This window comes from Orcinus orca, chromosome 5, assembly GCF_937001465.1.
Source record: "Orcinus orca chromosome 5, mOrcOrc1.1, whole genome shotgun sequence".
NCBI classification, from domain to species: Eukaryota; Metazoa; Chordata; class Mammalia; order Artiodactyla; family Delphinidae; genus Orcinus; species Orcinus orca.
The window spans coordinates 100328002-100346794 of record NC_064563.1 but is presented as its reverse complement, the minus strand read 5'-3'; the positions used below and the strand labels follow the sequence as shown (position 1 = coordinate 100346794).

Genomic DNA, 18793 nt, shown 5'->3' with positions numbered 1-18793 from the left:
AGATTCCAATCCCTACAGCTTGCTATTCTCTCATCTCTTAGGTAATGCCACTCTACCCTTTCCACTACATTTTTTTTTTTAACTTGACCCTTGAGTACATGTCTTTTTAATATTCTCTTTGTTTTTCTTTTTATTGAGGTATAGTTTTCATCTACACTCTTCTCTAGCTCTTCCCCAGCCCACCAAATTCCTTTCCAAAGTCAATACAATTTCCTTAAATTCTGAATCTTCTCCTTGAACATTTCCTCCACCTCAGTTTAACTGAATCCTTTTTATTACATAATTATACATTATACATCTTTTTATTTACTACACTATTTTTTTAAGACTCTCTCAAGAATATTCTTCTCCCACTTATAAAAACAGGGGAAGGGATTAACAACCTCCTCCCCCTGCCACCACTTCCAATTAATATTCATCCTTATTGCAATAATTCCTCCTTTAAAATTCCCATAACTTGTATGTATTATTACCTCACCCATATTATAATTGCCATGTACTGACCCAAGACCCTTTCCAACATTCCTAGAATATTCTGATACTTGATTCATAGTTTTCCTCTCTATCATTAAAACCTACCATCATACCGAAGCTCTAAAACTTTCATAAATCAAATCACTCAATACAATGGACTCATCTTAATTTACTCTAGTCCAACAAACTTCTTCATATCACATTCCCATTTCAACAACGTGCATTCACAAATAGATTTAATAGGGTTACACTTCTCAAGCTCACAAATGTGAACCTCTCATTCTACAACATACTGTCCTTTAACCCTTCCATTTCCTCACTCGCACTGATCCCATTTTTTACCCCCACATCGTATAATACCCTTTAACCCTAAGTAAAACTAAATTCTTTTATTCCCCCCAAATTCTTGCTCCTAGACTGATTAGCACTGCTAAAGAAAATCATAATTGTAGTAACCACAACTGGTACTATCTACAGACGCACACGTGTTTTAACAAATACCTTTTCAAAATTAGTTAATAGTTCTTTTTTTTTTTTTTTTTTTTTTTTTTGCGGTACGCGGGCCTCTTACTGTTGTGGCCTCTCCCGTTGCGGAGCACAGGCTCCGGACGCGCAGGCTCAGCGGCCATGGCTCATGGGCATAGCCGCTCCACGGCCTGTGGGATCTTCCTGAACTGGGGCACGAACCCGTGTCCCCTGCATCGGCAGGTGGACTCTCAACCACTGCGCCACGACGGAAGCCCAACAGCTCTTCTATTCATCCCTAATTGACCTCCTACTCTATTTTGAGCTCCCAATACCACCTGAAAGTCCCTCTTTCTCAAAAGATGATCTTGCCTATTTCACTTAGAAGCCATGATTGCAATATCCTTAACTTCTCAAAATTTATCTATATCTTTATCCATCTTCCCACCTTTACACAAGTCTTATTTAACAAACTGTCCTGAGTCTATCCTCCCCCATTTCTTCTAAGACTTCACCCTATCAATTATCTCCTACCAGATATCGTTCTCTCTCCAGTGAACCCTTTCCCATGCCATACAAACCTGATTTTTATAGTCTTTTTTAAATAATCCTTTCTACTTAATTTCATACTCAAGCTTGTTCCAAAATCTTTAATGCACATCTCATCTTCTATTTCCTCACCACCACTCATTCATTTAGCCTCTTGAAATCTGGCTTTTGTCCCTATTGCTCTACTAAAATCAGTGGTTAAAAAAAAAAAGTGACCTACTAATTGCCAAATCCAGCATCCTCGTACTGCTTTAACTCTCTGATTTACATTGCATTCACTCTCCCTTGCTTCCCAAACCTATCATACTCCTTCTAATCTGCCTAACTGCTCACCAGTGTCTCTTCCTCCTTACTTTGAAATTAAATATATGTGATTCAAGATTTTTCTCACTCCATACTCTTTCTGTGGGTAATCCTATCCATTCCAATGGCTTCAGCTAACATCACTGCAAATAAAGTAGTTTTACCATGATTAATTGTAGATTCTGGTTTTGAACTTCAATTATGGTTCATCAGACACTGCATAATATGCAGCCATCACCTGGACCTACTGAAAAAAGAAAGGTGTATCATCATGGGACACTAGATCCTCAAGCTGAAACTGGGGGAGGAGGGAAGAGTTTCAAAATCAAGCAAGTCTGAAAAACACTGCATGTTCAATCTCTTGGAGAGGCAGAATGTATAGTAGCACAGCAAAAGCTCTGAAAAATCCTGCAGTAAATAAAATTTTCTTATAACTACAGTTGTCCCATTTATTTGTCCATCAAACCTTTTTTCCAAGTAAGATTCACTAACATCCTATGACAGTAAAAAAGATTTAAATTATATGTTTTGTAATCAGAAAGACCAGATTTTGAATCCTGGCTCTGCTTCTTGTATTGCTAACAGTTGCTTACCCTCCCTAAATTCCAGGTTCCTCATCTGTATATCAGAAATAATAATAACCACCTCAGAAGGTTTTCGAAAGAATTATAACATCTGTAAAATTCTTAGCATGTTGTTTAGTACCTAAGTACTAAAAAAACTTATCTATCCTTAACTGCAAATGAGAATGAACACAGATCTCCAAAGTTGTTGCCTGAACAGTTGATAACTTGAAATTTACTTCAACTTTCCTGTTTTAATTCAAAAATTCATTTGGAAGTTGTGATCTATGACTCTAATATATCTGTTATACTTTTGTTGTTGTTAAACATTTCTAATGGTCATGCTCCCTTGAATGACCATTAGCACTTTATTATTTCATTCAACTGTCACTAGACCTGTCTCTGGTACCAATAATTTTTTATGTGTCCCCATCTAATTCACTGCTTTGATATGCTGGAAACCTGGAAATAGGATATTCATCTTTATTGGGGTAATAAATAACTTAAACACATAGATTCAGTATAATAGGAAGAAAGCCTTCAGAAGCTTCTCATGAGTGAACTTTAGCATACAAACCATGTGATTTCTCCTCTCATGCTTAGAGGTGTTTTATGCTTGATTCTTGATTCATGGTCACATTCCAGAAAAGTAGGGCAATCAGAGTTTTCGTGGTTCTTCTACTTACAGAATTTTTCTTTATTAACTCATTTAAAAACAATAACACAATGCATGTTAACGTAACTATTTTTTAAATAACTTTAGTTTCAAAACATTGAGAAGAATGGCATTATTTTACTTTTTGCAACTCTCTTTAACATCTGACTTAATAAAAGACAGATGATTTCCTCTATATGCTTCTGCATTCAATTTGTTGTGATACATGTCATGTAGCCTCTGGAAAACTGTCCTGTACACAGGTAGAAGATTAAGAGGGAAAGGCAAACAATGTCTTAAAATTATGAAAAACCGTGTAAGCTCACAGACCCAAAAGGGACTCAGGGAACCCAGAGGTTCCCAGACCATACCTTGAGAACCAGTGCCTAAAACAGATACAGCCATGCCAGAAGCCATCCAACTCCTACAGTTGTCAGTTATGTGAGTCCACAAATGCTTGTTTTTTTGTTTTGCTTAAACCACCTGGAATTGGGTTTCTGCTACTTGCAACTAAAAGAGTTTTGAGCAATACACTATGTAACCCTTCATAGTTCTTCCTTGTTCAGGAGAAAGTTTAGGAAAACCTAGTGCAGTCTCACAGAGGAAACTTGAAACTTCATATATTGTTTTCTCTCTCGACTGCTATCCGCCTTCCTTATACCTCTAACCTAGAATTCTTCCTGTTATTAATCAAAATTTTACCTTTGGGTACTTATGAAATTCTCACGATGATAAATGTCACTTCCAGTCATTCAAGTTCCAGTTAGCAACCCTCCTAATGAAATGGCAACTGCATGCACATAAATGTCACACAGAATTCAGAATCCCTTTAAGCCAACTGATTGTTCTGTTTCTGAGAATCTATGTGAGAAAATTAAATATACACTATTCAGAAAAGAATCATTCTTAAAAATTAATATTCATCTCTTAAAACCAGATGAATACTGGAGAACAGCTAGTTAATATTAGATCTGAGAATGGTTTTTACTATACATTAACAATTACTTTTCAGAAAGGACAGCTCCAAAAGGCAAGTCAGCAGAAAAAGAAATCCTCTCCAGAGGGATAGCTCACATAAATATCAACGTCTTTTAAGAATTAACAATTTTAAGGGCTTCCCTGGTGGCGCAGTGGTTGAGAGTCCACCTGCCGATGCAGGGGACATGGGTTCGTGCCCCGGTCCGGGAAGATCCCACATGCCATGCCGCGGTGCGGCTATGCCCGTGAGCCATGGCCGCTGAGCCTGCGCGTCTGGAGCCTGTGCTCCGCAACGGGAGAGGCCACAACAGTGAGAGGCCTGTGTACCACAAAATAAATAAATAAATAAATAAAATTTTAAAAGAATTAACAATTTTACTCTCAAATTTTACTTCCCACAACTACTTGCACCAAATTAACTGTAATAAATAGATAAATAAATCTAAGTGTAACCAGGTAAAGAGGATGGGATTTGCTGAAGAACAAGGCTAATATCTTGCCCTTACCCCCAAAACAACGTACTAAGCCAAGGAGAAATGCTTTTATTGAAAAAAGGCTGTGCATGTTAAACTGAGGTATGATTACCCCTAAAGTTCTGTGTGAGGAAGCACACAAATGACACCAGATAAACACTGTGCATAGGCCTTATGTGTCAATTTCACTTGAAGGTTTTAGGGGAGAAGAAAGTATATTAAAACAAACACCGATCTATTGAAGGCATATACATACATACATATGTGTGTATATATGTATATATATAATACATACATATACTTTCAACAGCAAAGAATATCTCTAGAATACACACACACACAAATGGTAATACTGGTTGCTTATGAAGAGGAATTTAAGCTACTTTAAGCAATGTCCCAGAGATCCATGTTCACGCTCCTTTGTGGCCAAAAAAGTTTGAGGCACACTGCCACAAGGGCACTCCTAAATAAATGTAGAATTGTCTAAATAGACTGCATAGACTGTCTATGCAACAACAGATGGCACAATAATAAATAAGAAAATTTAATGAAATAGTTGATTCACTGAATGTTAGTGTACTAGAGTGTAAGCTTATTAAAGAGCCCTTGTCCCCTCCTCCTCTGGTAAGTCCACAGGACTTAATACAGAAACTGCGGTACCCTTAATGGATGAGATCTTTGACAGAAACTTGCTGACTGGGAGGGGCTCGACCTCGCGTCTTACACCTCCACTTTTGTGTTTCTAAGAGGTAGTACCCAAAACTGAAGACAGTCATTTAAGCAGCAAAACAATTTCAAAAACAAAAACACGCTGAGAATAAAAACACAACGAAACATGGCTTCAAATCCTTTGTTCGACTTTTGAATCGCTTTTGGAAGAAGGGGGTATCTGGAAAATAAAAACGTTATTAAGCGGGCCGGCTCAGAAGACCAAGCAAGACACGTTGCTTGCAGCACTTAGACGAGGAATGAAGTGTCAATTAACATGCCCAACCTTTCCTTCTTTGCTGCTTTTACCTGCCAGGAGGTACAGGGGGGAGAAAGAGCCAAAGTCGAGAATCAAAGGAAGAGAGGAAAGTAGGCGCTGAGAAGCTGGAAATGAAACTGGAACACTGGTGGAATTACGAGGAAGGCGTGGCAGGAGAGCGGCAAGCCAACCGGGAAGAGCCGCAGGCCGATGAGACCCAAGGAGGGTGCTCGCGGGAGAAGGACAAAAATGAAAAGGGGTGACGGGGTGAAGAGCGGCCGAGGCTTTGATGACAGCTCGGAGTGGGTCTTCGACTCGCAGGGGCCCGCGAGACCCGGGAACCCTCCATTGTGCGCGCCCCTCCACCCCACTCCATTCCACTCCCCACTCCCCTCACCTCCTCCCCTCCCCGCCGCGCCCGAGCCCGAGCCCGAGCCGGAGCCCGAGCCCTCGCAGCTCCGGGCCGCAGCACCCGTCGTCGCCTGTTCCCCCGCTTTGCCCGAGGTAGGAAACAATATGCTCAGCCCTCCTCCGACCCTTTCTCACCGGATGAAGATCGCCGTCGCCCGGCCTTCCCCTTGTCCATCTTCTCCTCCTCCTGCTGGAATCGCAGTCGCTGTCACCTCAAGACCCCTCAGGCTGGGGAAGGGAGGGGGAGGGGAGGGGAAAAAAAAAAAAGCCAGGAAAATGTGAACTGCGCTTGCGCAAGAGCCGTCGCCGGCCCTCAGACCGGAAATTAGCCACCCCTCCCACCTCCACCCGGAAATCACTTCCTGGGGGTAGTTTTCTCTGCGGGCTACCGTCGCAAGTGCTTATTAAGTGACGCTGTTTTCATTGTCTCTGCCCCTGTTAGAAACTGAGACTGGGTGCTAGGTTTTAGCCCGAGATCGTCAAGGCTTTGTTGACTTTGAAGATTAAGTTGACTAAAAACTAAACCGGGGAAACTTTAGGAATTCCTCCACTTCACTGAATCCCGCGAGGGGACCCCGGAAATATGAGAACAAAACGTTAGTCCTTTTATGCTACTACTTTCCTCATGGACTCTCCCATATATTTGTCCTCAAGGCGCTTCCTCAGACTCAGAAAAAAAGATTTTAAGACGACAAAAATCAATAGCCTAGCTGCTGGTTTAGCAGTTGGAGTGGAAATCAATAAGGTCAGCTGAGGAGAGAATGTCAGAGTAATAGAAAGGATCTCTTCAAACTCACCATTTTTAAAGGCCAGGAAAAAAGATAAGCTGCACCTCAATTTTTTAAAACATAAAATGCTGAGATGCTAGAAAGTGGGTGGGTGTAAACGAATTTGTGCCGCTAATTTTTATTACAGTACTTAAAGGAATAACCCTGACCTCGAACTCAACGACTAGTACTTGCAGACTGATTTTTTTTGTCCTTTCATAGGACCCATCAGTTTAGAAAATTGTCCTACTTTATTAGCCGTAATGTACATATTTGAATAACTTTTTTTTTTTTACTGTGTAAGCTTTAATCACAGTAAGTTTCACAAAATTCAGCAGAGCGCTCCAGAGGCAAAATGATACTGGAATGTTCCAACAGTTTAACATCCGCTCCCCCTCCCCCATTTTACCAAGGCCAGTAAAGGGACTCGTCCAGCTCATTACCAGAGACCAGGTTTGTGCTTCTTGAGCCTTGCTTCTTACTTACAGTGTGGCCTGTGCGGAGCTAAAAGTAAGCCTCCAGGTGATGATCCTATTGGGCCGGGGGGAGTGTCTTACATGGCAGGAATGGCTGAAAAGCAGAAATACTTCAGGGCTTGATGAGAATGAAATTCACTACAAGGATTTCATTTAGAGGCCCTAGTTTACGTTTAACAAATAAAAACACTGCCTACTGAAAAATATCTGAATTTTAAGTTTCCTCATAAATCAACTCTTTTAATTGAATGATTTAACTCAAGAATCATACTGGCTCAATTCATCAGCCAATATTATAGGAAACTAACTGCAAAAGATGGAAATAGAGCTAAGAGGTGGAAACATAAAAAAGGAAATTGTAAGTAGGCCTAATCCATTTCAGTCCAAACTTACAGCTTCCTTAAAAGAAGTTTTAAAGTTTAGCAGTAAGAAGTGAACCTGTGAGAAATGAAATTATAAGAAATTATATCATTCAGCTTGCAAATATGTCATTTAAACTTGTCATTGAACCAAATACAGCATTTCTGCTAATAAAGACTTAGTGGGTCAGTTTGTTTCTTTGAATTGGAGCTGGTTTTGAATAACATATGTGAAGATAAATGGCCTTTAAGCTCAAGAATTTTAAATTTGCTTTTTATTTTCAAATTTGCTTTTTAAACCAGTATTTTTATTGTTTAGTTTTAACAATCTCTACTACATAGTTGACTGTATTGCAAACAACTATAGGACTAAAAAGTTCAGTTTTTTACTTTTGAGGGAGTCATTTAACAACCTTACTTTTCCTTTTATGAAAGACTAATTACACAGTCTTTTCTTTTATAGTGTTTTATGATGTTCAGGAGAAAGCTTCCTTATTTTAAAATAAGGAAGAAAGACCAAAAAAAGTGAATGATTATCTTCTCTTTGTATGTTTGTAAATAAGTTCATTTCTCTTATGTATGTTTAGCTCACACTGTATAGAGCCTTTTAAATTAAGATTATTTGAGATTAGAAATTCATCAGCCCAGTATTTTATAGGAGGAGAGGATGGACTGGTTTGATCTTAATGAGTATGGTTCTTTATTGAGTGTTAAAAGTGCATATAAAGTGTTTAAGTTAGGTATTCATTATATTTTTGTTTTGACTACACTATTAAAAGCAGTGGGTGTGTTTTTTTAATAGTTTCAAGACATAGTGGCAGTGTGAAATTGATCAACCCTTTATTTTACCCCTTAATTAACAATTTCTTTGAGGAGAGCTTAACAAAATCTAAAAAGACCCTTCTCTTCACAGGTGAATTAACTTTAAGTACAATCTGAGTATAAACAGGTTCGGTTGGGCACTGGGTACATCCTGACTTCCTAAACTGTTTTAGAAATTAAAATCTGGAATTCCTTACCATGGGCTCCTGGAAAGCCTAGATTTTGCAAAGATATTTGGAGCACTGTGTCATGTTGCTATTAGCCTCATTTTTGTTAGTAGTTGAATCTTATCCTTAAAATATTGAGAATTCTTATGTGAAGGATTTTTCTTCTAGATATAAAAGAATTAACATATGATTCATGAAAAATGACTATAGGTTTTTTTGTTTCAAGGATATCTTCCTTTTTAAGACAATGAGCAATTTTAACTGCCCTACAGTGTAATAGCCTATTCCTAGAAGTTATGAAAACCTGCAGTAACTTGAGGTATTTAAGCAAGAGATGGGTAATCTCTTGTCCAGGAGGCTATAGGACAAACCGTTAATAACCTAAGTTTTTTAAACTGTCATTTGGCTCTGGGGCTCAGCCCCAGGTATCCTGTACATACACCACTATCTTCTTTTTCGGTTTTTATGTTAGATTAATATATTTTTTACAGAAAAAATTATATTTGTATTAATTAACTTCATGGCATACCTCTCTAATACGTTTTTTTTCTGATTTTTTTGGCTGCATAGTCTTTGATTTGCTCTTCATTTTTTTTTAATTGTGGTATACTTGATTTACAATGTTGTGTTAGTTTCAGGTGTACAGCAGAGTGATTCAGTTATACATACATATACATCTTTTTTTTTTTTAACTCATGCATTCAAATTTATTTTGCTCTTAATGAGTAAGGTACAGGGGCAACAGTGTTGAGCTAAGGACTGAAATTAGTGGGGTTGACTCTCTGGACCTCACAGGAGTGAGGGAGCTCCTGGAAGGCAGGTACTATGTGTGTCCCCAGCATCTGGGACAGGGTCTGGTGTCCCAGACCCAGCTGAAGATTGAAAACACAGTATACACCTATTTTTTTTCAGATTCTTTTCCCTTATAGTTTATTACAATATATTGAGTATAATTCCCTGGGCTATACAGTAGGTCCTTGTTGGTTATGTTTTATATATAGTAGTATATATGTTAATCCCAAACTCCTAATTTATCCCTCCCCACCAACACTAACTTTAGAGTGTTCTGTCTTAAAATGTGATATTTATTTAGCATTTCTATGCCTTAATACATTTGGTTGATTTTAATAGAAAAATTTCATTTTATGTTACTATTTAGTAAAATTGAAGCTTTAGGTAGTCCTGTCTTCTTTATCCTTTATCTTTTGGTACCCCCTTACCTCTAAATAATCCCAATCAAGAAGCATAGGATCTAGGATTGGGCAACGTCAGTAAATCCAAAATCTAGCTGTCAGAATTTCAGTTTCCCAGGAAGGCATATCAAGTTTAAAAAAAAAAAAAAAAAGAACAAAACTCAACTACTAAACTATAGGTCTTAGGGCTGTGTACATAGGAGATAAAACCATAAAGAAATAGAAAGCATTCATTTCTATAAAAGTCTGGAGTGCTTGCTCTTGGAGGGGAGGAAGAGGGCACTTGAAGGCACTTTAGGGGGGGCTCGCAAAGCTAACCTGGGGTAGTTACAAGGGTATCTTTATAATAGTTCACTAAATTAGTTTTCTAAGAAACTTTCCTAGGAGATTCTGTTACATACTCAAATTTGGGCAACCCAAGATTTCTAACATCTGATTTTTTTCTTTCCATCACTAATATCCTATTTTCTGTCTTTGCCTCAGGTGGCTTAAATTAATCTTCTTTAGTCTTTCCTGGGGAGAGGTAGGCAGGGGGAAGAGATTTAGTTTGCTCTTCTTTGAATCTTTTACATATAAAATTTCATAAGCTCTATTATTTTCTATAATTTACTAAATAGAATTGTATACAGGCATAATTATTTTTCTGAAAAAAGCCCTCATAATTGCATTTATCTGTTGGGAAAATAAAAATAGTGCTGCTTTTTACCAAAACAGTAATTCTTAAATGATGTTTTCCAGGGTTTTTTTTGTTTTGGTTTAGTTTGGTTTTCTAAATATATAAGTAAATAAAAACATGTTCATTGAAAAAAGTATCTTTAGATATTTTTTCATTTTCTTAGTGAAGTATCACTCATTTGTGCTTCTTAATGTCATAGGATATACAACAGGACCTCTTTCTTAAATACACCAAAGGACTGTAATTACTGTAATAGGGTATATTACTGTGTAACGTGGGGTTAGACCCTAACTTCCCAGGTTGTAAAATTATATTTTCATAAAAGTTTACTGATCACTTGTAAAGAATGTAAAATATTGTTAAATATAACCACTTTATGATCCTAGAGAAGGAGTTTGTTAAAACCAAAGTAAGCTAATTAAAATTACTTGCATCTGTGATTCTGTTGCCCCACCCACCCTCTTCTTGTCAAATTCAGAGACAGAAAGTAGAAAGATTTGCCAGGGGCTGCTGCTAAGGGGAAATGAAAAATTATAGCTTACTGGGTACAGAGTTACAGTTTTTCAAGATGAAAAATGTTAGATGGATGGATGGTATTAATGGTTGCACACAATGTGGGTGTACTCAGTGCCACTGAACTGCCCATGTAAAAATGGTTAAAACTATAAATTTTTAATGTATTTTACCACAATTAGTTAAATAATTTAAAATAACTATGTTTTGCTCTAGTCATGGCTATAACAGCAGTGTCACCACCTAATCCAGGTTACTAAAAGGACCTAACTTGAAATTCTCGTTAATGATTAGATACTCTTTTCCCTTCTTAAAATGACTAGAGTATTCGATATAGAAAACTAAGTGACTAACAAAACCCCTCACCAAATTTTTGGTGAATGAATGAAAAAATACTGTGTATTTTTTTTTTTTTTTTTTTTTTTTGCGGTACGCAGGCCTCTCACTGTTGTGGCCTCTCCCGTTGCGGAGCACAGGCTCCGGACGCGCAGGCTCAGTGGCCATGGCTCACGGGGCCTAGCCGCTCCGCGGCATGTGGGATCTTCCCGGACCGGGGCAAAAACCCGTGTCCCCTGCATCGGCAGGCGAACTCTCAACCACTGTGCCACCAGGGAAGCCCAATACTGTGTATTTTTAAAATCACTGGTAAAAAATGAATCTTCTCTCAAGTTTGTAGAGCTGCCTGAGTTATTTTGGGCATGTCAGTTTACCTTTGAAAGCCTCACTTCTCTAAAAAATAAACATATTAGCTAAGAATATCCATGAAATCCCTTGCAGCTCTGACAGTCTTATTCTATTTATTTATTTATGGCTGAGTTGGGTCTTTGTTGCTGCACGCGGGCTTTCTCTAGTTGCAGTGAGCGGGGGCTACTCTTCGTTGTAGGTGCATGGGCTTCTCATTGCTGTAGCTTCTCTTGTTGCAGAGCACGGGCTCTAGGCGCCGGAGCTTCAGGAGTTGTGGCTTGCGGGCTCTTGAGCACAGGCTGAGTAGTTGTGGCGCACAGGCTTAGTTGCTCCGCGGCACGTGGGATCTTCCCAGACCAGGGCTCAAACCTGTGTCCCCTGCATTGGCAGGTGGATTCTTAACCACTGCGCCACCAGGGAAGTCCGACAATATTATTCTTAAAGCTAACTTATCTTATTCCAAACCACTCTTTAGAAAACTAAGTATATAAAACAGTTTCTCTCCTTTATTTTAATGGACTATCTTGATTTTCAAAAGAGAAAATAAATATATATAGATGTATAGGATAGTCTCTAAGAATAATTCATAAATCAACATTTATTAACTTTAGAATTATAGAAGGAGCCTCTATAATTTTTCAAAAGCTTTGTGTGCATCTTTCTCCTGTATATACAGCTAGAGGATTTTTCTCTTTACTTTCTTATGCCCTTAGCAAAAATTGTAAAATTCTAACAACAATGTTTAAGTGCCTACTATTCACCAGGCACTATTCCAAGAACTACTGAACAAAACAAAACAAAGTCCTTGTCTCTGCTGTCATGGAACTTTTTTTTTTTTTCAGCCGTGCCGCACAACTTGTGGGATCTTAGTTCCCAGACCAGGGATTGAACCCATGCCCCCTGAAGTGGAAGCACAGTCTTAACCACTGGTTTACCAGGGAAGTCCCAAACTTATATTCTAATGGGAGGGAACAGACAGTAAGCAAGTATACGTCAGTTGGTAATAAGTGCAAAAACAAAAAGAAAAGAAAACTGAGTGAACTGATGAGGATGATTATAATTTTTGTGACTTTCTGTTTGAATACAAAAAAAAAAATCCCCCCCCAAAAAAAAGAAAAGGAAGAAGGAGGAAGGGAGGGAAAAATGAAGCATCATAGATAGACAGGGAGTAAGGAAGGATTAGAGGGGATTGCCCTTTCAGATAGAATGCTCAGAGAAAGTTTCTCTGATCAGATAACAGATGGGCAGAAACTTGAAGGAAATGAAGCCCTATAGATATCTAGGGGAAGAGTATCCCAATCTGTGGGCATAGCAAGGGGGATGCCCTTAAATAGGAGTTTGCTTTACAAGTTGGCGGCAAAGAGGCCAGGTGGGGCTAGAGTGAAGTAAGCAAGAGAGTGGTGGGAAATGACACCTGAGAAAGCGCTAAGAGCCAGATGATGTAACTAGATGAGTAAGCAAGTGAGAGAAATGGAGGGAAATGACCTTGGAGAGCTAAGGGTCATGGGGGACCTTGTAGGCCATGGTAAGAACTTAGGCTTTTATTCTGAGTAAGAGGGGAGACAATGGAGCATTTTGAACAGGGGTGTGATATCCAATTTAGATGTTTTGAAAAGATTGTTCTAGCTGCTATTTGTTAAACAGACTACCAGGAGATAAGAGTGCAAAGAGATTAGATAGGAGGCTTAATAATGAAGGTTAGTGTTGATAGTGACTTGTACTAGGGCTAGGGTAGTAGAGGTGGAGAGGTAACAAGTGGTTAGATTAGAGATATATTTCAAATAAGGGAGCCTACAGATTTGCTGATTGATCAGATGTGGAGTGTGAAAGAGAGAAAAGAAGGTTGCAGCACAAGCAACTGAAAGAATGGAATTATTTATAAGATGAGAAAGACTAAAGGGAGAGTAGACTGAAGGGAGTGCTTTGGACGTGTTAAGTTTGAAATGGCTATTTGACATCCAAGTAAATATATCAGGTAGACAGCTAGATATGAGAGTTACAAGTTTGAGTATATTAACCAAGCAAAATATGCTACAATAAATTCTAAAGAATTGTCTACCTTTTCATTCTACAGGATACTCTGCACCTTGCTCCTGTTCACCCCACCTATACCTGTCCTTTATATATCTGTGTGCCATTTGGGTTTTCCAGTTTGCAAACTCCCATTCTTTTCCCCCGAGAATTGTTTCTCAAACAACTAGGTACACAAGCACTTAAAGGTGAAAAAGAGTAACTGAATGCCATATACTATGTGCTATTAGAAAATACTCATTTTATTTTACTCTCTGATTGAAAGAAAAGTTAGCTAACAAGGTTCTTTAGTTCGTTGGTTTAGTTTAGTTTAGTTGGTTTAGGTTTAGTTCATTGAGGTTTAAATATTCAGTACCTTTCTCTTTATTTCAGTAGAGAAAAAGGCAGTTTCCAGCACAGCACCTGAATAAACAAAGTATTTTTAGATCTAAGAGATTACTGCTTTTCTGGGCAAACCTCCTCATCCATGCCAAAGTATAAAATAGACCCTCCTTTTTGGAGAGCAATTTGGCAATATCTGGTAAAATGGAAGATGCTGATATGACCTAGAAGTTCCACTTCTAGGTATATTGCCTTAAGAAACTCTTGATATGTGCACAAAAATATAGCTATGTTTGTTATAGCTTTGTTTATAATAGTGGAAAACTGGAGCAACCTAAATATTCTTCAACAGGAAAATGGTTAAACAAACCATGGCATATTCAAGCAATGGAATACTATAAACTGATAAAATGAATGACCTAGGACTATGTTTATTAATGTGGATAAAAATCACAGTGTTGAGTGAATAAGGAAGGCTGGACAAGAGATATATGTTTTTTTTATTTCACACTTCTCAAAAAGGAAGATCATCCTATCTTTACAGAAACTTCCACGTGTGAGACAGTACATAAAATGGTTTTTACCTATATTAGTTAATTTAATTCTCACAGCAGCTTTGTGAAATAAATGATGTTATCCTATTTTGCATTTATGCATTCAAAAAATATTTATATAATATTTGTCAGACACTGTTCCAAGTACTGCAGATACAGCAGTTAATTAAACAAAGTTCCTGTTCTCATAGAGCTTTTATTCTAGTGAGGGGAGACAGATAATTTTCAAATATACAAACAATTATATACCAGGTGGTAATGTAGGCTATGAAGAAAAATAAGCAGAGTAGCAGGATAGAGGGTAATAAGGATTGCTATTTTAGATAACATAAACTAAGACTCAAAAGTAGAAAAAACCGAAACTCATAGAGGTAAAGAAACCTGCTGAAAGTCACTCAACATAAAATTTGGAGCTAGGATTTAAACCTAAATCAATCTAATTCCAGAGGCTCCTATCTGTCATTTACACGCTAGGAAAATATATTAATTACATAATAGAACCTGAGATCAGCAATACTGTAAGGAAAAAAGTTTTTAAAGAATAGAGAGCAGTGTAGATAGGTTGGATGCTTCGAACAACCAAACACCTTCATGAAGTATTAATTGGGAATCAGGGAATAAGATTCAGAAAGTGAGAAAAGAGTTAAGAAATCAAAGCAAGCAAGCACCATGTTGATTTTGCCTTAAGCCTTGATAGCAGCTTGAGTGGCACTGAAAATCATTTTATGGAGTGCTATTTATTGGAAGTAGGTTGTGGTTGCCAGTGTGAGTGTTAAGAAATTAAGGAGTGAGAGTATTCATGAATTTGTTAAGAACATGAATTGGAGTCAGATAGCCTCGGTACCCAACATTTATTTAACAGTTGTTTGGCACAAGCCACTTAACTTTTTTGTTGTTTTTTGTTTGTTTGTTTGTTTGCCTCAGAATAGAGTCTATTTGAGATTTTTTTTCCAGGACTTAACCTTTCAAAGTCTTTTCTTTTCCCTTTGGGCTATGTTGACAATAACTAAGTTCACTTCTCAGTCACTTTTTTTATTTTCAAATATCAGAATAACCATATCTTCTATTAGTAGATAAATTGATCATCATCTACACTGCCTGGTTCACATTTCACTTCTACTGCCATCCCCTGCCATTTATTTAATAGCAAAAATGTTTGAATGCTTACTGTGGAGATAAAGACCAACCAAATGAGAAAAGCAAAACCTATTCATTCTGAGCTCACTATAGCAAGGGAGTTAGCCACCATCACTTGCATTTTGGCAGTGACTCAAAGGCAGGCAGAGGAGTGGGAAAGCTTTGTAGTGGAAAAAAAAGGGAAGGCTGCTGGTATGTCCTGACTGGACACTGTTGGCATGAGGAAGCTGAATGCAAGATAACTAGAAGGGAGGCATCCTATGTGACTGTTTAGGGGTGCATATTTGGCTTTCTCTAGTGGGTCCTAAGTTGGAAGCGGGGATAAAAATTAGGGAAGCTCTAAGTTATTAATCAAGTCCTGGCCATTTTGGACCCACTGTAACAGAAGTTATTGTTTGGCTTCTCAGCTTGTCACTAGAGGTAGCAGTCTGACTTCCTGAGATTCTGACTTACAAGACTGGCTTCCTGGGCTGTTTATTGGATCAACAGATAAGGGATTGGCTTCCTGGGCAAGTTGCTGCAGGTTGTGGGTCAGAGTTCTGTTTTTATATACCGTCTGGCCATTGTCCCTTAGTGTATTCAGTTTCTCACTACTTTGCATCGTTCACAATTATTTTGAGTTAAAATCTTTACCATAATGTTAATGTCTTCTTAAAGTGCTTAATTCAGTATGATTTCCCGCAGGAAGACTTTAGCAAGATGAAATTTTTATTTTATTTTTTCTGGTACTGACATAATATTGCTTTTCACTTTCAGTGGTTACCAGTGACTCAGGAACTGAGCTTCCGAAAATTTATAGAACAATCTGATTTACTAGAGGAACTTAAATATGACTTCAATGAAAAAGCTGAATTGAGACACACTGAGACACATAAGCCTTTTGTCTTTAACTATTATAAAAATGTCCTGGAGAGGAATAGCAAGCGCTACCAGGCCCTTGGCCATTTGCTTGAACAATACATTTATGAACTTTTGGAAAAAGTGTGCAAATTACAAAAAGTATATATCCCACCAGAGGCTGATAAGGAACCAAGAAGCTTCTTTTTCATGAGTGAGAGAGCATTAACAAGTCATCATTCTGCTCTTCTCGTCCTTCTTCAGGACCGTGGGGTCTTTAGAGCTGGTCAGTGGAGTCAGCAGGCAGTAATACATCATGGTCTCCAACATGGAAGTCAGATACCATGTATTCAAATGGCATTGCAGGCACATTATGATGTAATTGTGCTAAACCCCAACGACAATTTTGTGGACCTGCAGACAGAAAAAGAGTGGAAAGGCCTTTTAACACAAAATGTTGAGTCTCCTTCCAGAAAAATGGTTCAGACTGAGAGCTTTTTATCTCTCCAGCAGTCTCTCCAATGTATTCCAAAAAGATGCAGCAACACTCCTGAAGAACACATGGCTTATATTTGGGATTACTTCATTTCAAAGGCTGAAGGCAAGGATGTTGCCTTCCTTGTACATGGTTATGGAGGCTTGGTTTTTATGGACTTGCTTGTTCGTAGAAAGTGGGAAGTAATGAGCAAAGTATATGCTGTTGCACTTATTGACTCTGAACATCATGTAGGACACCAGCTGGGGAGTGACATCCAGTTATTAGCATGGATAAAGCACCACTGCCGTGAATGGGTGACAAGTCCAAAGCCTTTGGATAAACCTGCAGCTACTGTTTTGAAAAAGGAGTTTCCCACGGTTTCTGCTGGTACAGAAGAACACAACTTAGCCCCTTCCTCTAGCCTTCAGTCAATTTTTAAATACTTCAGAAAATCTTTGAAAGCCAAAGCAGCTATTAATTTCTCTCGAGTGCCCATAGTAACTAGAAGCTCCACAAAAAGAAAGCAAAGTGCTTAAGTTACTTTTTTGCCATCTAAGATTGTTTTGTCCCACTGAAACTTTGCTAATGTAGATGCTAGAAGAAAAAGAATACTTCCAACTCATAGGCAGTATGTTCTGGCTTGAAATTTGATTTGTTAACTCTTTTAAAAAGTGAGTATGTTCTCTTCCGTAGCCTATTGATGAACCAGGAAGTCAGTCAGTACTATCATTAATATTTTACAGTATTAGTCAAATTAAGAGTAGTCTAGTTAGAGGATCTTCTTTTGAAAAGATTTCTCAGTTTCATAGAATGACACCAAAACTGTAGTTGATAGAAATTAAAGACTAAGTCAGTGTTTGACTTCTGCATTCTTAATGCTGTATTAAAAATATAAGTGAACATAAAAATTAAACATCATAAGCAACTCCATTCTTTGTATGTTTGTGAGTTTTTTTGTTTATGTTTGTTGATCTCGTGTGTGTGTTTACTCATACCTTCAGCTAATATTTGAGTGTACTAGTCAATACTAGTGTTGGGCACACTGGCAAACAAGGCCAACGTTGCCTTTAACCTTATTTGGAGTTCACAATGAACAACAAATTGCAAGTGTGAAGAGTGTTAAGAAATAAAGGGTGTCATAGAACATCTAGCATGAGAGCTAGCAGCCTTGGGGTTCAGGAAATACTCCCTGAGAAAATGATGCCTAGTTTGAAGAACAATAGTAGTTATCTGGAAAAACTAAGTCATAGGCAAAGGAATCACATGTGCAAAAGTCCTAAGGCAGGAGGAAGAAGTCCAGTTCAGCTGGAACTAAAAGATTATGGGGAGTAGTGATAAAGAAAAAATTATTCATGACATGCATTAAAGACAGTAAGGAAGATTTATTCAAAAGGGATTGCTGCAATGGGGGTTTTGTAGTAGGGGAGAGAGATTGGGCTCAACTCCAAACACAAGGACAAGGGTGGGGCGGGGCGGTTATAACCAAGTAGCAGGGTGAGGGTCAGTGAATGGAAAACTACTAAGTAAAAACATTAGGGATAATAGGTATTCTTGCTAGACTGACTCAACAGGATTCTTACTGAAGGCGGGCCAGGGGTGGTAAGATATTGACAGTGGAGGATGAGGAATTTTATCAGATATAATAGAGGACGTTCAGATACCAAAGGTGAGATTTTCACTAACTGACTCAGCATAATTCCTACTAAAACTGGACTAAGCAGATCCAGGGCAGAGCCCAATGTCAGAGCCTAGTCAAGAGGAGGGCTCAGAGGAGCCAGACTCTGATTTGGTAAAGGAGAGAGGTTTTGTCAGTAGCTGCAAAGTTAAGTTAGAGAAATAAACAGGCAGCTTATTCAAGGCTGCAATGTCCATGTTAAGAATTTTTACTTTAGGACTTCCCTGGTGGCGCAGTGGTTAAGAATCCGCCTGCCAATGCAGGG

General features: G+C 38.2%; 2 protein-coding genes across 22 annotated transcripts in view; one reads left to right on the top strand and one right to left on the bottom strand.

Moving 5' to 3' along the window:
• Window positions 1–18793, bottom strand: part of SENP7 (SUMO specific peptidase 7) — a 171632-nt gene that overhangs the window by 147328 nt on the left and 5511 nt on the right. For 12 of the 21 annotated variants that reach the window (XR_007477497.1, XM_049710021.1, XM_049710022.1 and 9 more), the window contains 3 exons: window positions 7092–7175; window positions 5974–6066; window positions 1956–2038 (listed from right to left, as the gene is read on the bottom strand). Coding sequence is in view for 7 of the 21 variants with exons in the window: in XM_049710024.1 (XP_049565981.1) it covers window positions 1956–1958 (3 nt within the window). In the remaining 14 variants the exon portion in view is untranslated. The remainder of the gene's footprint in view (window positions 1–1955; window positions 2039–5973; window positions 6067–7091; window positions 7176–18793) is intronic. The other 9 variants (XM_049710027.1, XM_049710033.1, XM_049710029.1 and 6 more) reach the window with 3 other exon arrangements.
• LOC117202412 (putative protein FAM172B) lies at window positions 5415–17773 on the top strand. The gene is made up of 2 exons (XM_033433298.2): window positions 5415–5931; window positions 16295–17773. Exons 1-2 carry the CDS (start codon window positions 5638–5640, stop codon window positions 17387–17389), a joined length of 1389 nt encoding a protein of 462 aa, XP_033289189.1. The 5' UTR covers window positions 5415–5637; the 3' UTR covers window positions 17390–17773.